Here is a 22,500-nt window from a genome sequence, read left to right as displayed (position 1 = left end):
GACTGAAGAAGGAGGCCTTCCGGGATATGTTAGCCCGGGGGACTCCAGAAGCAGTTGCAGTGTATCGACTGGCCCGGAGGGCTGCGGCTTCAGCCGTGACCAAGGCAAAGCAGCGGGTGTGGGAGGAGTTCGGAGAAACCATGGAGAAGGACTTTCGGTCGGCACCAAAGTGTTTCTGGAAGACCATCAGACACCTCAGGAAGGGAAAGCGGGGGACCATCCAAGCTGTATACAGCAAGGAAGGGACACTGCTGACCTCAACTGAGGAGGTTGTTGAGCATTGGAAGGAGCACTTTGAGGAACTCCTGAACCCGACTAATCCACCCTCTACGATCGAGGCAGAGCCGGAAGATGATGGGGGGTCATCGTCAATTTCCCTGGAGGAGGTCACTGAGGTAGTCAAACAACTCCACAGTGGCAAAGCCCCAGGGACTGATGAGATCCGTCCAGAAATGCTGAAGTGCTGGGGGTTGAGGAGCTGTCTTGGTTGACACGCCTTTTTAACATTGCGTGGAAGTCTGGGTCAGTGCCAAAGGAGTGGCAGACTGGGGTGGTGGTCCCAATATTTAAAAAAGGGGACCAGAGGGTGTGTGCCAATTATAGAGGCATCACATTACTCAGCCTCCCAGGGAAAGTGTACTCCAAGGTGCTTGAAAGGAGGGTCCGGCCGATAGTCGAACCTCAGATCGAAGAGGAACAATGCAGATTTCGTCCTGGTCGTGGAACCACTGACCAGCTCTTCACTCTTGCAAGGATCTTGGAGGGGGCTTGGGTGTTTGCCCAACCTGTCTACATGTGTTTTGTGGACTTGGAGAAGGCTTACGACCGGGTCCCTCGAGAGGTCTTGTGGAGGGTTTTGCGGGAGTATGGGGTGAGGGGATTCTTACTTAGGACCATCCAATCCCTGTACACCCAGAGTGAGAGCTGTGTTCGTGTCCTCGGCAGTAAGTCGTCTTCCTTTCCGGTGGGGGTTGGCCTCTGCCGGGGCTGCGCTTTGTCACCAATCCTGTTTGTGATTTTCATGGACAGGATATCGAGACGTAGTCGTGCGGAGGTGGGTTTGCAGTTCGGTGAGCTCAGGATCACGTCGCTGCTATTTGCAGATGATGTGGTCCTGATGGCATCATCTGCCTGCGACCTCCAGCACTCTCTGGATAGGTTCGCAACTGAGTGTGAAGCGGCTGGGATGAGAATCAGCACTTCTAGGTCTGAGGCCATGGTTCTCAGCAGGAAACCGGTGGTCTGTCCACTCCGAGTAGGAAATGAGTCCTTACCCCAAGTGAAGGAGTTAAAGTATCTGGGGGTCTTGTTCACGAGTGAGGGAACCATGGAGAGGGAGCTTGGCCAGAAAATCGGAGCAGCTGGTACAGTTCTGCAGTCGCTTTACCACACTGTTGTGACGAAAAGAGAGCTGAGCCAAAAGGCAAAGCTCTCGATCTACCGGTCTATCTTCGTCCCCACCCTCACCTATGGTCATGAAGGATGGGTCATGACCGAAAGAACGAGATCACGGATACAAGCGGCCGAAATGAGTTTTCTCCGGAGGGTGGCTGGGGTCTCCCTGAAAGATCGGGTGAGAAGTTCAGTCATCCGGGAGAGACTCGGAGTAGAGCCGCTGTCTACAGCTTTACAGGTCCCAAAGAGGACAGTGGCCACCATCATTCATAAATGGAAGAAGTTTGGAACCACCAAGAACCTGCCAAACTGAGCAGTCGGGGAAGACGAGCCTTGGCCAGCGTATCCTTGTGTAGATGGGAGAACCTTTCAGAAGATCAACCATCCAGGCAGAACTCCAACAATCAGGCCAGAAGGAAGCCACTCCTTAGTAAAAGGCACATGGCAGCCTGCTTGGAGATGAGATTGTCTGGTTTGATGAAACCAAAGTGGACATTTTTGGCCTGAATACCAAGCGTCACGTTTGGAGGACACCAGGCACCACTCATCACCGGGCTAATACCATCCCTACAGTCATCGGGCTAATACCATCCCTACAGTCACCGGGCTAATACCATCCCTACAGTCACCGGGCTAATACCATCTCTACAGTCACCGGGCTAATACCATCCCTACAGTCACCGGGCTAATACCATCCCTACAGTCACCGGGCTAATACCATCCCTAAAGTCACCGGGCTAATACCATCCCTACAGTGAAGCATGGAGGAATCATCACCGGGCTAATACCATCCCTACAGTGAAGCATGGAGGTATCATCACCAGGCTAATACCATCCCTACAGTGAAGCATTGCGGTGGCAGCATCATGATGTGGGGATGGTTTTCAGCAGTGGGAACAGGGCAACTAGTCCTTATAGAGGGAAAGATGAATGCAACTAAGTACACCGAGATCCTTGAAGAAAACCTGCTCCAGAGCGCTCTGGACCTCAGACTGGGGCGAAGGTTTACCTTCCAATATGACATCGACCCAAAGCACACAGTCAAGAGAACAAAGGAGTGGCTTCGGAGAAAGTCTGAATGTCCCTGAGTGGCCCAACCAGAGCCCAGACCTGAATCCAACAGTGGAAAGAGCTGAAAATGTCTGTGTACCGACGCTCCCCATTCAACCTGACGGAGCTTGCAAGGATATGCCAAGAGGAATGGGCAGAAATATCCAGAAACAAGTGTGCCAAGCTCGTAGCTTCTTTCCCAAGACGCCTTGAAGCTGTAATCACTTCCTAAGGTGCATCAACCAAGTATTAGGCTATGGGTGTGTACAGATATGTAACCCCTAAATAACCTATTTTTGCCAGTAAAATAAACGTGCATATTTTCTAGAAACCTTTGTTCATTTGGTTAATATTGCCTATTGTGTGTCGATGTTTGAGGCAGAAAATAAATATGTCTGTAAGGTTATAAAACCTGGAGGAGTTGAAAGGGGTGTGCAGACTTTCCGGCTTGACTGGATTACGCAAATACACACACACAGACACACACACACAAACACACACACACACACCAACTCCATATGAGAGCTAGATCAGGTTGTGTGTGTACAGTATGTGTGTGTGTGTGTGTAACATCTCTCCCCTCTGATCTCCCAGGCAGCGGTGGAAGTGCCCCCGTATGTCGGGGTGAGCCTGCTGGTGGAGGGAGCCCCCCTGAGACGGCCCCGACCCCCCCCCCAGAGACCGCCGGCCATCCCTGACCCCACCCAGCACAACCAATCAGCCTCTGAGGAGGCCTCCAGCCCTGACAAACTGTCCAATCACAGAGCTTCTGCAGCCTCCCGTCGCTACCCCTCAGGCAAGGAGAACCAATCAGAGGGGACTAAAAAGAGGCAGCCACCAATAGAATCTCCTAAGAAGGAGCATGAGGGCAGAGCCTTGGGACGGCAGCACACGACCTCCGGCCTGAGATCGTGTCGCAGGTTGGCTCCAGAGCGCCCCCTGGTGCTGCACACTGAGCCCCAGAAGAGAGCCTGCCGCCTGGGCTTGAGGCCGAGCAGTAGTGGGCCCCTCCGGCTGGTCACCAGAACTCTGTCCTACTCCCTGGGCTCGCCCTGCAGCAGGTCGGACCCTCAGCCCCATCTCTACCCTGCCCCGGGCCCCCGCCCTTCCAGGCCCCTCTTCCCGGAGCCCGTCCTGGGCCCCCCGCGCAGGGCCCCTCCCCGGGGCCTGCCCACCCTCTACGGCCCCATCCCAGTCCTGGAGGTCTTCAGCCTGCGCCCTGCTGGACCCCTGCCCCTAACTCTCTCCAGCCCCTGTCCCGCACTCACCTCCCACCCCAGCCCCACCCTCCGCACACACCAGGCCCTCCCCCACTCACACAGGCAGGCCCTCCCCCACTCCCACAGGCAGGCCACGGACGCCAATAAAGGGGGCGGGACCGCAGGAGGACCCAAGTCCTTTTGAGCGAGGCAGCTTGTTTGAGGAGGAAATGAGGGGGGCATTTTATTAAATCCTAATCTTGTTACCATTTTTATATTTTCTGAACTTCTCATTGAACTGAGAAGTTCTCATTGAATGAAAATCAAACTTTAATAAAAGCTTTTCTCACTGCCTACTTATTTTGCAATTTTTTGAAACAATCATGTATAGAAGGTAGTGATATAAAAGGTATATTTGTGAGAGTGATGGATATTCTTTTTCCACAGCAGATGGCGCTGCAGGGCTAATTCCTTCTACAAGGAAACAGGCTGGAGCTGAGGCTATAAACCAGCTCCACTGCTGCATGCCATACCATGTCTAGACACTAGAGGTAGGGAAGGACACAGCAGAATGGTTATTTTGATTATATGTAGCCTAACAGAGTATTACTAGGCTACCGCATCTTTTGTTCATTGTGGATTTTGATATAAGGGGAGATGAGGTAAAGGGAAACCAGGGCCAGGTATTTGTGTGTGTGTGTATGTGTGTGTCCATACTGTATACAGCTGACTGGTAAGTAGCCCTCCCCGCCCTGGCCAACCAACCCACCAATCACAGTCAAGCACTACCCCTGGACTGCAGCGTGGCTCTGCATGTGACAGCCGTGTGTGTGTGTTTGTGTGTGTGTGTGTGTGTGTGTGTGAGAGAGAGAGAGAGAGAGATCATGATAATACTCACTACGCTGTGAGGCGTGCAGAAGTCTAATATACTGCACTTCCTCCTTCTTTCTTCTAGGCAATTAGCAGATGCATTTATCCAAAGTGACTTAGTGTTTTGAGCTAGTGTTGGGATAGTGTTGAGCTAGTGAGCTAGTGTTGGGCTAGTGTTGAGCTAGTGTGGGGCTAGTGTTGGGCTAGTGTGAGGCTAGTGTGGGGCTAGTGTTGGGCTAGTGTTGAGCTAGTGTTGAGCTAGTGTTGAGCTAGTGTTGGGCTAGTGTTGGGGTTGAGTTCCTTCGCCAGTCTTGAACCATCGACCCTCACTGTTCAGATGCTCTTACCACATCAGATAGAAATCATATTTAGGATATATTATCCACTGATACTCCTCTTTATACATTTGATCAGTATTGCTGCTAGCATGGTGTTTAGGATCTGAAAGGTCATTAACATGATTGTGTTGTGGGGACTGAGCTTTCTGGGACAACAGCCATGTCTGATTCTGGCTTGATCTAAAGCTTGCTGATGCAACGACACAATGTGAACACTTCACAATAATATTACCGTAGGTACTGTACTGGAGCTGCATTACCAAGTGTGCATAGTTTCAGATGACAACGCCGTGTGAATGTGATGGTGTTGATGAGGTCCAACGTCTTTACATGCAGGCAACTCTTGATTATTGTGGCTGTATCGGTGTTTATTCATGAACTACGAAGGGCATATTTGAAAGTTGAAACCAAACCAGAAGCCCCCATCAGTCCTCATGTCCTTCATGTCACAGTGATCGTAGAGGGGGGATAGTCTCTCTCTGTGTGTTTGTGATTAATGTGTGTGATGCCACATATACAGTAGTACAGGAGACATGATGACACCTACAGTAGCAACATTATCAGCCGGTCTACGTCCACAGCTCAGAGCTCACCTGGTGGTTCTGTGGAAGAACTTTATCTGGGGAGATTATGTTCCACCGTTACATGCCTTCAGCTCTCTCTCTCTATCACACACACGCAGTATCTGCCACGTAACACACACACACACACACGCGCAGATGCATAATCTTTCTCTCTCAATTACTCTCTCACTCTGGACCAAGAACTACTGTAGGCAGGCAGGCTTTCCACAGAAAAAAAAATACTTTATTAATACGCTTATATAATGTGTATCAACATTTATAGACAAAATATGTACATCAAACATCTTTCTTGTAGGTCCCAAAATACAAAATCTCAAGTACCTCTTTCTATAGAAAACTAATCTTCTGTTTAAAATGTTTACATTCACTTTCTCGCCAGTCCCTCGACTGCAGTATTCATACCAAGAACATCGACTAAACATCCGAGAAGAGAAGAGAAGTCACTTGACTGTTTCACAAGTAAAAGGCAACAGCAAGAACAAACACCAGGTTTGAATTGAGGAGCAGCAGCGGATGCGAGGAGGTCTAGCGCTTTCTGAGTTAGACACCAACAAACGGCCGTCCTCTCTGCTCTGCTCCTCTCTGCTCAGAGCGCTGGGAAACGTATCAAAAATAGAGATGTACAACAAGTATATAAACAAGTAATTACAGAGAATCCATCTCGACCGCCGGCAACTGTCAGAGGTCCGGGCGTTGCTGTGGTGACGGTGTGGGTGTACCTTTGCGCCAGGCTGTACACTGGGGGAGGGACGCACATTTAGGGGCCAGTTATGGGTGGGATGGGGGGTCAAAGGGCATATTCAGTGAGGGTAACAGGGTACAGAATAAACTTTGGGGTTAAAGGCTACTGTTGACGTTTGGTGTGACGAAGCTTACAATGACGGCGTGTCTATGGCAACAGCTACATCTCAGAGTCAGGTGCTCAGCGTATAGAAACCTCAACAGCTGCATCTACAGGGGTCCCTCTCGGTTACATTCAATCTTCTGTGTGTGTGTGTGTGTGTGTGTGTGTGTGTGTGTGTGTGTCACTTCACTCCTCGCTCTCCGAGCATCTGAGACGCTGACAGCCCTCCCTTGTATCGTTTGACCCCCGGGTTGAGGAGCATGGGGCGGGCAGAGGGGCGGGGGGTGAGGATGGCTGATGGGACTGTCCGGTAGCGGCCAGTCTTCTCCCCCTGCTGCTAGCCCCGCCCTCCCTCCCTCCCTCCCTCCCTCCCTCCCTCCCGCGGACCAGCGCACGCTGAAGAACACTGTTGATGGGGTGGGCGCTGCGGGCTCAGTCTCTGGGGTCCAGATTGATGGGGGGGACCTGCTTCAGGGCCTGGAGGAGGGCAGGGGAGTCCATGGGGGTCTGGGGGAGGGCGGGGGTGGGCGAGCCCCCCCGGGGGGACATCATGAGCTGGGGCGGAGGCGGGTGCCGCTCGCTGGCCACGCCTGCCGCGGAGGCCCCGAGGCCGGGGTAGAGCACGGGCATGGCCCCTGGGTACCAGCACTTCTCCAGCATGGGCAGGTAGGCGGCGGCCGAGGGCGGGATGAGGTAGAAGGGCATGCAGAGGGGGTGTGGGGGCGGGGCCTGGTGGGGGGACATGCTCATGTAGCTGCCGTGGCCGCTGGAGGAGGACGAGGACTCCCCGCCCGACAGGGACTCGTCCTCGGACGACTCCACGCGGGGTCGCTTGTGGCGTGGCTCGCTGCCCTCCTGCTTGACCGCCCCGGGCCGCCTCTCTCCCAGCGCCCTCTTCAGCTGGCTCTCCTGGCCGTAGTAGGCAGGCCTCGCCACCGCGCCCTCGCCCTTCTCCAGCTCGCCGCCGTAGCCGCTGTCGGTGTCTGTGTCGCTGCCGCTCTGCTCACCGCCCGCCGGGGCGTACGCCCGCTGGATGACGGGCACACAGTTCCTGCGATGCCCCTCGCTGGGTTTGGGCGCCAGGGCGGGGGGCTCCTCGGACCGGAGGGTGGGGGGGCTCCGGGGGCGCGCGGGACCGTGGAGGACCTCCGCCGCCACCTCGTGCAGGTGGTTGATCATGTGGGCGGGCACAAGGTCGCCGTCAGCCTCCTGATTGGCCAGGTACTGCAGCATCTCCTTGGCACACAGATGGAAGCCGGAGCGAAACATTTCCTCGTTCTTCTCCTGGCTGGGGGGCAGCTGGTCTGAACACAGGGACACAACAACACACTCACAATAAATAAACACTCATTTGTGTGTGTTCCTCCAATGAGACTTGGTTAATGCTCTGGTAAAATGTGTCTGAGAGTGTGTTGCATTATGGTTGGCATGTGAATTTAAACTAACAGTGACAAAAACAAATTTAAAGTTGCTAATTTGCATGCAGTTGTGCTGAATCATCTTAGGTGCATGTGTGTTCTCCTTGTTGTTGATTTGCATTCCGTCCTGCATAACCAACAAACAATGTGTGTCTGTGTATATGTGTGTGTCTGTGTGTGTGTATGTGTGTGTGTGTGTATGTGTATGTGTGTGTGTGTGTGTGTTCTCCCGCTCACCGATTTGCATGCCGCTCTGCAGAGCTAGGATCTTCTGCTGCTGCTGCTCCAGCAGGGAGGTGAGGGCTTTGACGTGCTTCAGGGTGAGCTCCAGGACCACGGCCTTCTCCAGGTGACCCAGCGTCTGGAGGAGAGACGCACTGTCAGCACAGCTCCCTCTCTTACGTAAGGCACGCTCACCACACAACACGCAGCCGTGCCACTTAAACGCCCTCAAAAGCTACTCAAATACTCGCATTTATTATCAGATACTTTAGATACAATATCTAATTCAGAGATTATATTGAATAGTATTATGATACTATTTTACTTTTAATCTTAAGTCATCTCAATATTGCAAATTGCTGTGGAATTCACACTGACTCAAAATAAACATAATTCCTAAATTATTCACTTACTTCACCTTTACAAGCGGCGAAAATAGACAATATTGTAATCCCAATAACCAACCACTTGATGGCGCAATTGTCCATGTCTACAGGCAGGTAACTGCTGCTTAGTACGGTATCGCTCCCTGATATGAACTTACCGTGAGTTTGAGGTGCTCTGGCAATAAATCTTTCAGCTGAGCAATGCACTCATTTATCCTGTCACGTCTCTTCTTCTCAATTAGTCGATGAGGCAGTTTGTAGGTCTCCTGCAAGAATGAAACATATAGTTTGAGTGAATTTAGATTCTTTGAAACCATTTCCCAGTCCGTAATGATAAGCAGCAGTTACTGTCGGCTGCAGCGGGGAGGGGGTTACATCATAGTGGAAAATGGGTCAACCTTCTTTTTTTCCCTTCTTTTTTTAACAGCCGGATACTTTGCCAGACTACATGTTGAAGCCACACTCAAAACCATAAATAAACAATCAACCGCACTTTAAATATATGTGAAAATATCAACAAACCTTGCTTTCCTCTCCTCTTTTCATTCCTCGCCTGGGTTTGTATACAAACATGGGGAAGTCCATCCTAAAGACGCACAAGAAAGAACGAGAATGAGTTGAGGGTTTGGTGAAGTTGCACAGCTATAAAGACACAGGTGAGGTAGCAGCCGGTGTTGCGCCGAAAAAGGGCTGGATCAACTCACCCTTGCATCTCGGACAAGTCCGCCGACTGGCGCTTGGACACGCAGGGAGGGGGTTGCGCGCTGGGAATCCGTTCCATTGTCTTTACTCCAATTACGCACGAAAACGTTGAAGTTATTCTTCCAATAAAATCAATAACAATGCACGTTGGCTATTGATCTGTAGTCAAGAAATCGTCCTTTAAATGTCCTAAAATATCGCCGTTATTTCCACAGAATCGAGTTTAGAAATGTAGCTCTGTTTCTATTCGCATCGCTGGTATTTATTATTGTGATGAGCTGAAGGGGAGCGCGTCCCAGTTATCTCCACGTCGACAGCCAGCACTACTAGTCCCGCGGTCGCAGCTACTCTTTGGTGGCGCGTTGGGAAAGTGGGGTAGGACCGAGCGACGTGTTAAATAAACCCTCTCTTCAGACTGACCTACCTCTGTCACATGAGGCTCACGTGTTGAGCGGCGCTGTCTGCTCGCCGTAGGGACAGCCCATTTTCTACTGAAAAGGAAGCTCTATAAACGGGCGTGGGTGAACGTCACAGCGGAGGGCGTGTGTCCCGGGTCCCGTGTACCACCATGCTCAGCTGTATGAACACAAGCCCGTTCGCGCCGCGGCCATGGAACGTGCTGGCCAGCACACAATACCGACCTCCATAATGTGCGGCCTGCAGGCTTAGCTGCTGACAAACACACATTTTGTTGTTACAGCCATGATGGCCATAATACTGATTAGATAATATATACTGGATATAATATCATAGTCAATCAATATATTGGATGATACAACACGTAAAATTGATGCCACATAATTTCCCAATCCGATGTAGGCTATAGGCTAATGAGCCTTTATCGACCTGTTGTATCAAAGTGATAGGCTACAGGAGTGCCACAGGCCTATGTATGTCATCTTTAAAAAAAAAAAAAAGCTAATAAAAAAGCCCAGTCAATTATTTTGAATTCTAGTCGGCTATCCATTTCCCCTCATGCATTGTGATTAATTGATGTTGTTATGCCTGCTTTAGTAGAACTTTACTGACAAAATTGATTTGTGGTGGACTGTGGCGCATAAGATAATTGGCAAACATCAAAGCTCCATCAAATAGTAAATGAACAAAATATGAATAGCCTAATGATATGGTGAGGTGATATGAGAATATCTTTGAAGGGGCTGTGCGTAAAAGCGCATTAATGCCCCTTAATGAAGACACTTTTTTGACTGGGAAATTGATTTGAAATAAATGCCTAGATAAGGTTTAACAAATTCATGATTTAAATCTAGCCTGATTCGCATGAAAGAACGCTGAATATCTCGCACACATGGACACGCCTAACGTAGCCTATATGGAGTGTGAGGTCTATTTTGCTATGCGAATACAATATTGGGGGCCACTTCCAAAATGTTTCGTCGCATACAAACAAGATGATTAATAAACCTAATTTGAGCGCGGCGCGGGGAACAGGATGCAGAGCACCTCTCCGTCTGGCTGAGTGTCTGAAGGCGGGCTGCTTCGTTGTCACGTTGATGTGTTCTTGGCAAGTTTCCCGCCGAGGCCGCGAGGAACCCCGGCTCACGTCCGCTTTTCTAGGGAAATAGGCAATACAATTTGCTGTGGCCGTTTATTTTCGCCCCAAATAATCGGATTCATTCGAGGGTTTCTAGACAACATCTGAGAATGTAGTATGCTTCTTAATGCAAGGAAATGGCAAAAGTATTTAACAAATTAGCCCACCATGGGAAGACGTCACACACAGTGGTGTGACTATCTTCAAATATTGAATAACCTTCTGGAACGCGGAAAATTGATATGGAAAACCCCATGGACCTGAATTGGTCTCAAATGTAGGCTATCATCAAATAAAGCTGATTTAATTAGGCTTATTTATTTGTCTTCCGAAAGCACGTCCCCCACCACTAAAAAAAAACAAAAAACTTTGAATTTAACTAAAAAGGTGAACATAGGATCTTCTTTCACTTCTATAAAATCATATTTACACTGAATGCACCTTTATCAGTTGCATTTAAGTTGTTTGACCGCAACCGTGGTTGTGGTCTCGTTCTGGTCTGATCAGGTAAATAGGGTCATAGATTGTAGGGTAGTAGTGGATGAATGAATTAATGAAGGGATGAATGAATGAATGAAGTGCAGTGGTAGTACGGACTATTACTGCATTGAATGTGTTGCTTTGTATTTTAAATAGTATTTGGAAGTATTTTACACAAAATTCTTTGTTTTTAAACTGCTTTTCCTATACAGGTACCTTTTAGGGACGAGCATCGGAAATTAGCTTTAGCTAAAAATGCCATGGTGTTGCACAAATCATTTATTCATGTTTAATGCATCTGTCCCTGCCAAATAAACAATAAAATGAAATGCATGACTGCATAGGCTAATGGCCAGCCATGGAACATGAATGGTAGGCTAGGCTATTAACATGACAATCAATGACAGCTTTCTTGGTTTAGTTCCCTGAGGCATGTGACAGTGACTGGGACAGGCTTTAATCAAGTTCTTCATTGACATCAGCAGGGCCTTGAGGCCGTGCTCATTTCTGCTGTGGTGGTGACCTCTGACCCCTGGAATCCAGCCTTCCTGCTGTTTCACCCTGACACTGAAACTGATAAGCAGCAGGGTTTTCGACTTGGGGCAAAACATGCAGATGGTTATCATCACTTGAGTACTGCAATCACCAGCCACATTTCTAATCAGATAAAAGTCCTATAGATTGAGTTGACCAGCACATCTACATAGCAATGCCTGTCAAGACTTAATTAGTATTTCAGAGGTGTTCTACTATGAGATTCCTGGTGTCGACAGCTGTGAGACTGCCCATTTATCTCATTCAAGGGCAGAATATATTGTAGACCCGGTTGCTTTGGTGACGTCAGACCAGGGTAACTTGTGTGCAGACTGACACACTGACCTCTGACGTAGGACAGGCTCGTCACCATGGTGCCCGGGGTCACAATTCATATTCACAGAATTCACTCATCAAATGATTCGCCTATTTCCCCATAATGCATCATTTTGGATTGTGGGTGCATGAGGGTCTTTGACCTGTAATTTCCAATGAGTCGAGCACTAATTTAGAAGATTTAAGACGAAGAGCAGCGCACCTCGTTAGGGGAATGCGTGGGAGAGTTCACTCTTGATGTGGTGGGACTTCCCCTCCACTGGTCGGACTGTTCATTCAGCCTGGACAAGGTGGGCGGGGCCAGATCATGAATGGCATGACTGGAGGATAAGTGGATAACCACTTCTGTGCGCCACATGATACATTTAACAGCTCACATAAATGTGACCATGGCAACTGGTGACACCTCATTAATTCCTCATTAATACAGTGGAATGCTCTTCCCAGCTCCGCCATGACACCCTTTCCCCCTAAGATGGACACTAATGATTGAAGATATAATTAGAGATGTCATGTTACTGTAGTGTACACACTATGCATGCAAAACATTTTTTAATCCACACATCTTTATTAAATAATTTTTTTCAAGAATGGAATGTACATTTCAGACACAAAATATATATATCATATTAGTATCAAAGTCTTAAATGAGAGTTTGGTCAAACAGCACTCCTATTAGTACTCTGTGGAGGTGTTCTTAACTTTAACACTGCAATCAAACCACAACACACGCTCTCATGAAGGCCTCTTTACAAAAGTGACGAGTAGACTGAATAAGAAAACATTCATTCTTGTGCTACAGGCAAATAAAATAAAAGGAAAAAAAAAAAAAATGTATATAATGGTCAGTGCTGAGGGGCTAAATAAGAAATGGATGAAAATATATCAAATATAAGATTATTATTACATAACTCAGTGCCACCATATGAAAGACTCTCACTTCAGTGTGTCTAGTGATCCCCATATCTGACTGAACATTTCCAACACAATGCCTTTGTTAACGAGCCTGACTCCATAACTACGGGCAAAGCTTCACAAGGTTTCCTTCATAACTTGAATGACAGTCCCCATAGTGGGGTGTATGGCCCTGGGTCTCTCCAGCGCTCTGCTCACACACCGTACCGTACGAACACCTCAACACTCTCCTCACACACCGTACTGTACGAACACCTCAACACTCTCCTCACACACCGTACCGTACGAACAACTCAACACTCTCCTCACACACCGTACCGTACATACACCTCAACACTCTCGTCTGAAAGGAACTAACTGGTTTGAGAATGACTAATCGACGTCACACTTGGTGCCCTTCAGACAGTATGGGTATAGTACAGGTATTATAATGATGGACAGATGGACACAATATGAAAGCCTGAGGAGCAACTCTACTGGCAGCTTTAGCACAAAACTAAAGCTGGACATATGGTTGGGGACCTAAGATATACAGTCTCATTCGGGGGACATTGTTACTGTAGGAAATGCTGAAAAACAACTTCAGATTATGTGAACTCTCTTGATATAAAAGCACACAACCCTAAATTCCCTCTCCCTTAGACATCAAATACAGATGGAAGGTCTTTGTGGTTGCATATGGTGAAGTGTTAGTTATGCACCTCCTACAAATGTTTAAGACTCCCTCCAGATCAGGGCCACTGGAGAGAAGCTCTGTCCTTTGCAAGGACAGGAATTTGTGTGAGTGTGTGTGTGTGTGGGGGGGGGGGCTTACGGTGGAAAAGAAGGCATTGAGGCTAGAAAGATGGTGTAAGGCCTTTTAGAGTGAGTACAGTACTGGCCACTTCCTCTCATGTCCAGGGAAACGTTGTGCTCTCTCCATAACCCCCCCCCCCCCCCCCAACTGCACATGCACACCACTCAGAGAGTAACACACTCAGACAGTGGACTATTCATTACAGACTTTACACACACACACACACACACCCACACACGCATGCGCGCACACACAAACACGCACACTTTACACACACACACACACATCCACACGCACGCACACACGACCAGACCTGCCGCCCAAGCTCTGGAAGCGCTGAGGACTGAAGCACACAAAAACACACTTCCTACGGACATCCAGTACTCAAGACTGCATTCACACACTCTGGCCTTGTTCTGTGAACCAGAAGAGTTCAGGCACGGTGAGGATGGCCCCGGGTCCCTGCAGGGGGTCCTGGCTGCCCCCCCCCGACCCTCAGGCAGGCTGCTGGGGGTTGACGTTCATGTGGGGGGGGTGGCCCAGCAGGCCAATCCGCTGCTTCTGCTTCCTCTGCTCCGTCATCTGGTGGGCACAGAGAGAGAGAGAGAGAGAGAGAGAGGTAGAGAGGGAGAGAGAGAGAGAGAGAGAGAGAGAGAAGGAGAGGGAGGGAGGGAGGGAGAGAGAGAGGGAGAGGGAGGGAGGGAGGGAGAGAGAGAGGGAGAGAGAGGGAGAGGGAGGGAGAGAGAGAGAGAGAGAGAGAGAGAGAGAGAGAGAGAGAGAGTGAGTGTGTGTGTGTGTCAACCTCAAAGCTCTTTCACAAACACATAAACGGGAGGACACGCCCGACCTCAAAAGCGACAGAGCGCACGGCAGAGAAGCTCCCCGACCTCCGGCCACAGCTCCCGGGAACGTGCTCTGACAAGAGCTATGACCTCTGGTGAACTCTCACCTCACCCCTCCTTCCTCACCTCACCTGACCCCTCACCTCACCTCACCCCTCCTTCCTCCCCTCACCTGACCCCTCCCCTCACCCCTCCTTCCTCCCCTCACCTCCCCTCACCCCTCCTTCCTCTCCTCCCCTCACCCCTCCTTCCTCCCCTCACCTCCTCACCTCTCCCCTCCTTCCTCTCCTCACCTCACCTCACCCCTCCTTCCTCCCCTCACCTCCCCTCACCTCACCCCTCCTTCCTCCCCTCACCTCATCCCTCCTTCCTCCCCTCACCTCCCCTCACCTCACTCCTCCTTCCTCTCCTCACCCCTCCTTCCTCTCTTCACCTCACCTCACCCCTCCTTCCTCCCCTCACCTCCCCTCACTCCTCCTTCCTCTCCTCACCCCTCCTTCCTCCCCTCACCTCCCCTCACCCCTCCTTCCTCCCCTCCCCTCACCCCTCCTTCCTCCCCTCCTCACCCCTCCTTCCTCCCCTCACCTCCCCTCACCCACCCCTCACACTCATCCATGTATCCTACACACTCATCCACGTCTCCTACACACTCATCCACAACCCTCAGAGCCCTGGAGAGCGTGTGTAGATCTATGGGAAGTGCCTTGTTCTCTTCCGTGTGTTTGATCATGGTAGCGTGTTCTCTACCGTGTGTTTGATCATGGTAGCGTGTTCTCTACCGTGTGTTTGATCATGGTAGCGTGTTCTCTACCGTGTGTTTGATCATGGTGGCGTGTTCTCTACCGTGTGTTTGATCATGGTAGCGTGTTCTCTACCGTGTGTTTGATCATGGTAGCGTGTTCTCTACCGTGTGTTTGATCATGGTGGCGTGTTCTCTACCGTGTGTTTGATCATGGTGGCGTGCGGCGTAGCGCCCTGCCGGCCTCCTCACCTGCTCCTTGAGCTCGGTCAGCTGACCGGACAGGTTTCCCACCAGCCTCATGGCGAACTCCAGCTTCTCCTGCAGGCTGCGGATCTCGTTCTGCTCCCCCTCCGCGTCGCTGCTCACCAGGGACATGGCGCGCATCCGGGGGAACCAGTCCAGGTTGTGCTCCTGGGCGCCGGGGACCGGAGAGAGAGGAACAGGACGTCAGAGAGACGCCGATGTGGGCCCGGCTGGGTTTAGTCAGGAGGGTGTGTGTGTGCGTGGGGGGGGGGGCTCGGTTGGGTTTAGTCACGAGTGGGTGTGTGTGTGTGTGTGGGTGGGGGGGTGAGAAACTTGATTAGAATTTGTTTGGTTGGGAGAACCGAGATGAGGCTGAGCTGTGTCTAATGTAAATACTCCTACACTTATCTGAAAGGTAAATACACCTTGTGCACACAGTGATTAATAAGTTTACAGGCTTTCAGAGTAGTGAGTCTAGGTTACAGACTGTCTGTCAGAGTAGTGAGTCTAGGTTACAGACTGTCAGAGTAGTGAGTCTAGATTACAGTCTGTCTGTCAGAGTAGTGAGTCTAGATTACAGACTGTCAGAGTAGTGAGTCTAGATTACAGACTGTCAGAGTAGTGAGTCTAGATTACAGACTGTCTGTGAGAGTAGTGTCTAGATTACAGACTGTCAGAGTAGTGAGTCTAGATTACAGACTGTCAGAGTAGTGAGTCTAGGTTACAGACTGTCAGAGTAGAGAGTCTAGATTACAGTCTGTCTGTCAGAGTAGTGAGTCTAGGTTACAGACTGTCTGTCAGAGTAGTGAGTCTAGGTTACAGACTGTCAGAGTAGGGAGTCTAGATTACAGTCTGTCTGTCAGAGTAGTGAGTCTAGATTACAGACTGTCAGAGTAGTGAGTCTAGATTACAGACTGTCAGAGTAGTGAGTCTAGATTACAGACTGTCTAGATTACAGACTGTCAGAGTAGTGAGTCTAGATTACATACTGTCATAGTAAATCTAGATTACAGACTGTCAGAGTAGTGAGTCTAGATTACAGACTGTCTGTGAGAGTAGTGTCTAGATTACAGTCTGACAGAGTAGTGAGTCTAGATTACAGACTGTCTGTGAGAGTAGTAGTAGAGTAGTGCCTAATGACTCTAGGTTACAGGCTGTAGTGCCTAGTGCGTATTAGAGTATTAATTATTATATATTATTATTATTATTCATATTACTATAATTGAATTTTTTGGTCTGATACCCATCACCGATTATTTTCCTCTGGATTGTCTGATACCCATTTATAAAAATAAAAAAATAAAAAATACTTCTCTTAGAATGGTCTTACCCATATTATTGTACCGATATGATGACACTGTCTTTGCTATTAACTCATTAATAGGCCCTCCAAATATTCAGTACATCAGATGTACTTCAACATACAGTATATCATTCATATATCATAAAAATTAGATTTGTTTTCCGTGACCATTATTTTGAAATTCCTTGAAAGAAAGCTAACATAAGTTTTATTTCACACTGGTTGAGGAGCAACTGGTAGTGTGCTCTGTCCATTTTAAACCACAAAAACTACAGTTATTATACAGATTTGGTTTGCGAGTGATTAGCAGCAGCAGCTTTGGAGATATCTGGGCTGTATGAAAACACGCTGTATGAAGAGATCCTGGGAGAAAACTTGTGCAACTGGAATGGATGTTGGATACTGTTGACAAAGTTATTCAACCCGAGATCAAGCTACGTTACATCCAACAGGTTCTGTTTTTCTACCCTCGTCTGCTGTGGTTAGAGTCAATATTTCACCTCCTGAACGGAATTGACCCACTACTCTATAACATTTGCTTGTAGCATCCAGGTTTGTATTTGTATCTATGTCCAGCTAACCAGCTAGAATAGACTTTTGCGATGGTTGGCGACCACCGATCGAGTCATTTGGAGTGAAAATGGTCCGATGTAAATGGCTGGCTGGTGGATCGGAGCGTCCCTCGTGAGGATGGACTGGTGGAATCTTCCCTCTCGCGTCCCTCGTGAGGATGGACTGGTGGAATCTTCCCTCTCGTGTCCCTCGTGAGGATGGACTGGTGGAATCTTCCCTCTCGCGTCCCTCGTGAGGATGGTCTGGTGGAATCTTCCCTCTCGCGTCCCTCGTGAGGATGGACTGGTGGAATCTTCCCTCTCACAGTATTTGTGTGGATCGGAGCGTCCCTCGTGAGGATGGACTGGTGGAATCTTCCCTCTCGCGTCCCTCGTGAGGATGGACTGGTGGAATCTTCCCTCTCGTGTCCCCCGTGAGGATGGACTGGTGGAATCTTCCCTCTCGCGTCCTTCGTGAGGATGGACTGGTGGAATCTTCCCTCTCACAGTATTTGTGTTTCTGGGACACGACCAGCGCTCACTGAACAGACCGGTATGACATCACCACTACTAGAATAACAACCAAGACAACGGGGGAACTATGCAACACACACACAAATACGCACGCACACACACACACACGCATCACAGTAACAAACTGTATTCATTGTGATCCTTATCGCATTCGAATCTGACTTGAGCAGTAGCTCATGTGCGGGCTTGTCTCTCTATCTTCCTGTTTGGCTCAGCTACTCGCTCGCTCGCTCGCACGCACGCACGCACGCACGCACGCACGCACACACACACACACACACACACACACACTCGATGACACACACAAAGCGGTGTGTGTCAGTTAAGGGTGGAGGGGCAGGTGACTAGACTGAGACAGTGTGTGCACATGAGTGAGGATAAGACTGACTGAACGAGTGAGCTTTTGTGTGTGTGTGTGTGTGTGTGTGTGTGTGTGTGTGTGTGTGTGTGTGCGTGTGCGAGGGTGTGACTCAGGGCCCTGAGCCTGCTGAACTCGTACTTGAGCCTTCAGACACGGTGAAGCCATCAAGCTCCCCTCTCACTGGCCGACAGTAGAGCTGACTCCGCCTTTCTGCTCCCGCATCATTCACAGATCAAGTCTGTCTGGAGCGGCGGGGGTTTGCCATGTTCCGGGAACAGCCTATTGGTTCCGTTGTACCCGACATGAGCAATAATGCGCAGACAAGCAACTGCAGTGATTTGACAGCGTGTTCTGACCCAGGTCTGGCCAGGCCCGTTCACAACGAACGAACAGGCGTGAGGGCGTCCGCTGAGGCTCACACACACACACACATAAACACACACACACACACACACATAAACACACACACACACACATAAACACACACACACACACACACACACACACACACACACAGCCTCCACAGCCCCAGCGCTCCTACGCCGGGAGGAGAGCGTTCTGAATGTTCCCCCGGCAGCCAAAGTCAACAAGTAGTCAAGGGACTCAACTGCATCAACAAACAACAGCTCTGTGCACCCGCGTGGCCCCTGCCAACCTCAGATTACCCTGGCCTAGTTTCTCCAGCCTCAGATTACCGTGACCTATCTTTTCCAACCTCAGATTACCCCTGGCCTATCTTCTCCAACCTCATATTACCCTGGCCTAGCTTCTCCAACCTCAGATTACCCTGGCCTAGCTTCTCCAACCTCAGATTACCCTGTCCCCTGCCAACCTCAGATTACCCCTGGCCCCTGCCAACCTCAGAATACCCTGGCCTAGTTTCTCCAACCTCAGATTACCCCTGGCCTAGCTTCTCCAACCTCAGATTACCCTGGCCTATCTTCTCCAACCTCAGATTATCCTGTCCTAGCTTCTCCAACTTTAGATTACCCTGGCCTAGCTTCTCCAACCTCAGTTTACCCTGGCCTAGCTTCTCCAACCTCAGATTACCCTGGCCTAGCTTCTCCAACCTCAGATTACCCTGGCCTATCTTCTCCTACCTCAGATTACCCTGGCCTAGGTTCTCCAACCTCATATTACCCTGGCCTAGCTTCTCCAACCTTAGATTACCCTGGCCTAGCTTCTCCAACCTCATTTTACCCTGGCCTATCTTCTCCAACCTCAGATTACCCTGGCCTAGCTTCTCCAACCTCATTTTACCATGGCCTATCTTCTCCAACCTCAGATTACCCTGTCCTAGTTTCTCCAACCTTAGATTACCCTGGCCTAGCTTCTCCAACCTCATTTTACCCTGGCCTATCTTCTCCAACCTTAGATTACCCTGGCCTAGCTTCTCCAACCTCATTTTACCCTGGCCTATCTTCTCCAACCTCAGATTACCCTGGCCTAGCTTCTCCAACCTCATTTTACCCCTGTCCCCTGCCAACCTCAGATTACCCTGGCCTAGTTTCTCCAACCTCAGATTACCCCTGGCCTAGCTTCTCCAACCTCAGATTACCCTGGCCTATCTTCTCCAACCTCAGATTATCCTGTCCTAGCTTCTCCAACTTTAGATTACCCTGGCCTAGCTTTTCCAACCTCAGTTTACCCTGGCCTAGCTTCTCCAACCTCAGATTACCCTGGCCTAGCTTCTCCAACCTCAGATTACCCTGGCCTATCTTCTCCTACCTCAGATTACCCTGGCCTAGCTTCTCCAACCTCATATTACCCTGGCCTAGCTTCTCCAACCTCAGATTACCCTGGCCTAGCTTCTCCAACCTTAGATTACCCTGGCCTAGCTTCTCCAACCTCATTTTACCCTGGCCTATCTTCTCTAACCTCAGATTACCCTGGCCTAGCTTCTCCAACCTCATTTTACCCTGGCCTATCTTCTCCAACCTCAGATTACCCTGTCCTAGTTTCTCCAACCTTAGATTACCCTGGCCTAGCTTCTCCAACCTCATTTTACCCTGGCCTATCTTCTCCAACCTCAGATTACCCTGGCCTAGCTTCTCCAACCTCATTTTCCCCTGTCCCCTGCCAACCTCAGATTACCCCTGGCCCCTGCCAACCTCAGATTACCCCTGGCCCCTGCCAACCTCAGATTACCCCTGGCCTAGCTTCTCCGGCAAGGATACATGCACCCTTTGCCCTTGGGTATCACATAACCTGTTATACATTGTGGTCGGGGAAATGTAACCCATTTCTCTGTAACACTAGAGCACATCCATTTGAGGTCCTCGAGTGTGTATGTGTGTGTGAGAGTGTGTGTGTATGTGTGTGTGCGTGCGTGCGTATGTGTGTGTGTATTTGTGTGTGTGTGTGTGTGTGTGAGAGAGAGTGTGTGTGTGTGTGTGTGTGAGAGAGAGTGTGAGAGAGAGTGTGTGTGTGTGTGTGTGTGAGAGAGAGAGTGTGTGTGTGTGAGAGAGAGTGTGTGTGTGTGTGTCACCTTGATCATCTCTGCCACGTAGCTCTCGGGGCCGGTGTACTCGGTGGAGTCCTTGACCTTCACCAGGACGATGAAGAACAGGTAGTGCCACATGTTGTGCTCCTCTTTGATGTGCTCCTCGAACGTCACCGTCTTGTTGTCAAACTTGTCTCTCTCCAGACCTGTAGGTAAATATAAATATACACAAACTTGTCTCTCTCCAGACCTGTAGTAAATATAAATACACACACACACGTCTTTGAATTTATTAAACCATTTAACCAGGTAAACATCTCACTGAGATTATCGAATATCAAACATTCAAAAGATAGTTTTGAGATTTGCACAGGTAACCCCCCCCCCCCCTCGTTATGAGCCTGTCCTCTCACCCTGGTGCTCTACTAGGCCAGGGGCAGATAGCTAACCCCCCCCCTCGTTATGAGCCTTTACTAGGCCAGGGGCAGATGGCTACATAACTGTCTCTCTGGGAGCTCAGACCTCGGCCTCATCTCTCCCATCTAACCCTGCTGGAAACCATGGACACCAAAGCCCCGCCCCCCCTGGTAGCTAGGCTTATCCAATCAGTGAATCAGAGACCGTCGCCCTCCGGCCCGGCCTGATGACCGCAGACATAATACCTGACCCTGCACACACACGCGTGCACACACACACACACACACACACACACACACACACACACATACACACACACACACACACACACACACGCGCACATGCAAACAGAGACACATACTGCACAAACGTACATGAAAAAGCACAAGGAAAATGATGGCAAGGCATGGACAGAGATGGAGGAGTACCAGATAGATAGACAGAATGAGAGAGAGAGAGAGAGAAAGAGAGAGAGGGGGAGGGAGAGAGAAAGAGAGAGAGAGAGAGAGAGAGAGAGAGAGAGATGGAGGAGAGCTGAGCGGTAGCAGGAAGTCTAGATGACTCAGGAAGTCTAGATGACTCAGGAAGTCTAGATGACTCAGTCTTCTGAGGAGAACGGGAGTGGAGGGAGGTTCTCAGTGAGCTGCTGCTTTACTGGAAGGTCAACCACGTACCTCCATAGTCTAGCTACAGCGCGCGCGTACCTCCACAGTCTAGCTACAGCGCGCGCGTGTGTGTGTCTGTGTGTGCATAGGCGTAGGCAGCGCTAGTACAGTGCATATTATTCAACACTAAAATGGCCTGTAGTGTGTGTGTGGTAGTGTGTGTGCAGTAGTGTGTGTTTGGTAGTGTGTGTGCGGTAGTGTGTGTGTGGTAGTGTGTGTGTGTGGTAGTGTGTGTGCGGTAGTGTGAGTGCGGTAGTGTGTGTGCGGTAGTGTGTGTGGTAGTGTGTGTGGTAGTGTGTGTGGTAGTGTGTGTGTGGTAGTGTGTGTGGTAGTGTGTGTGTGGTAGTGTGTGTGGTAGTGTGTGTGTGGTAGTGTGTGTGTGGTAGTGTGTGTGGTAGTGTGTGTGTGTGGTAGTGTGTGTGGTAGTGTGTGTGTGGTAGTATGTGGAAGGCGAGCGCGCGCTGGTGCTGCCCTCACCGCAGATGAAGCAGGTGGTCTTCAGCACCTCCTCCTTCTTCTGCTTCTCGCTCCTCAGGTCAGCGAAGGTGTCGATGATGACCCCGAAGATCAGGTTGAGAACGATGATGATGACCATGAAGAAGAACAGCAGGTCATAGATCACCCTGGCAGCAAACAGGGGCTCCTGAGGGGAGGAGGGGGGAGGAGAGGAGGAGAGGGGAGGAATAAGAGAGGAGAGGAGAAGAGAGGAGGAGAGGGGAGGACATGGAGGAGAGGTCAAAGGTCTCTTCTCTACCTAGCCATACCAAGAATTAGC

General features: G+C 49.9%; 3 protein-coding genes across 4 annotated transcripts in view; 1 reads left to right on the top strand and 2 right to left on the bottom strand.

The window, feature by feature from the left end:
- Nucleotides 1-3,849, top strand: part of ttll3 (tubulin tyrosine ligase-like family, member 3) — a gene marked incomplete at both ends in the record, with an annotated part of 13,659 nt that extends 9,810 nt beyond the window's left edge. Inside the window, 1 exon segment of the mRNA XM_084446089.1 lies at nt 3,040-3,849. Within this exon segment, the coding sequence (XP_084302215.1) occupies nt 3,040-3,849 (810 nt within the window).
- A 2,816-nt stretch (nt 3,850-6,665) lies between these two features.
- Nucleotides 6,666-9,426, bottom strand: LOC311314908 (class E basic helix-loop-helix protein 40-like). Its single transcript, XM_084445436.1, has 5 exons — nt 9,011-9,426; nt 8,829-8,892; nt 8,465-8,572; nt 7,936-8,059; nt 6,666-7,584 (listed from the first exon to the last, which is right to left on the bottom strand). The coding sequence occupies exons 1-5, from the start codon at nt 9,085-9,087 to the stop codon at nt 6,713-6,715; spliced, it is 1,245 nt and encodes a 414-aa protein (XP_084301562.1). The 5' UTR covers nt 9,088-9,426; the 3' UTR covers nt 6,666-6,712.
- A 3,076-nt stretch (nt 9,427-12,502) lies between these two features.
- Nucleotides 12,503-22,500, bottom strand: part of itpr1a (inositol 1,4,5-trisphosphate receptor, type 1a) — a 154,159-nt gene continuing 144,161 nt past the window's right edge. For both annotated transcript variants that reach the window (XM_084446279.1, XM_084446280.1), the window contains 4 exons: nt 22,203-22,368; nt 20,689-20,849; nt 15,458-15,619; nt 12,503-14,206 (listed from right to left, as the gene is read on the bottom strand). In XM_084446279.1, the coding sequence (XP_084302405.1) occupies nt 14,120-14,206; nt 15,458-15,619; nt 20,689-20,849; nt 22,203-22,368 (576 nt within the window). In that variant the 3' untranslated portion in view covers nt 12,503-14,119. The remainder of the gene's footprint in view (nt 14,207-15,457; nt 15,620-20,688; nt 20,850-22,202; nt 22,369-22,500) is intronic.

This window comes from Borostomias antarcticus (genome assembly GCF_949987555.1).
Source record: "Borostomias antarcticus genome assembly, chromosome: 11".
Lineage (NCBI taxonomy): Eukaryota > Metazoa > Chordata > Actinopteri > Stomiiformes > Stomiidae > Borostomias > Borostomias antarcticus.
The sequence above is the reverse complement of the archived record's forward strand: the minus strand, read 5'-3'. Positions and strand labels throughout refer to the sequence as shown.

What these genes read in the sequence shown, in the direction of transcription:
- LOC311314908 (XM_084445436.1), bottom strand. Translation starts at nt 9,087, where the DNA reads ATGGAACGGATTCCCAGCGCGCAACCCCCTCCCTGCGTGTCCAAGCGC. An exon ending in AAAGAGGAGAGGAAAGCAAG is followed by an intron (nt 8,573 to 8,828) that starts GTTTGTTGATAT and finishes TCATTCTTGCAG; the next exon opens with GAGACCTACAAACTGCCTCA. An exon ending in CAGAGCACCTCAAACTCACG is followed by an intron (nt 8,060 to 8,464) that starts GTAAGTTCATAT and finishes TCTCTCCTCCAG; the next exon opens with ACGCTGGGTCACCTGGAGAA.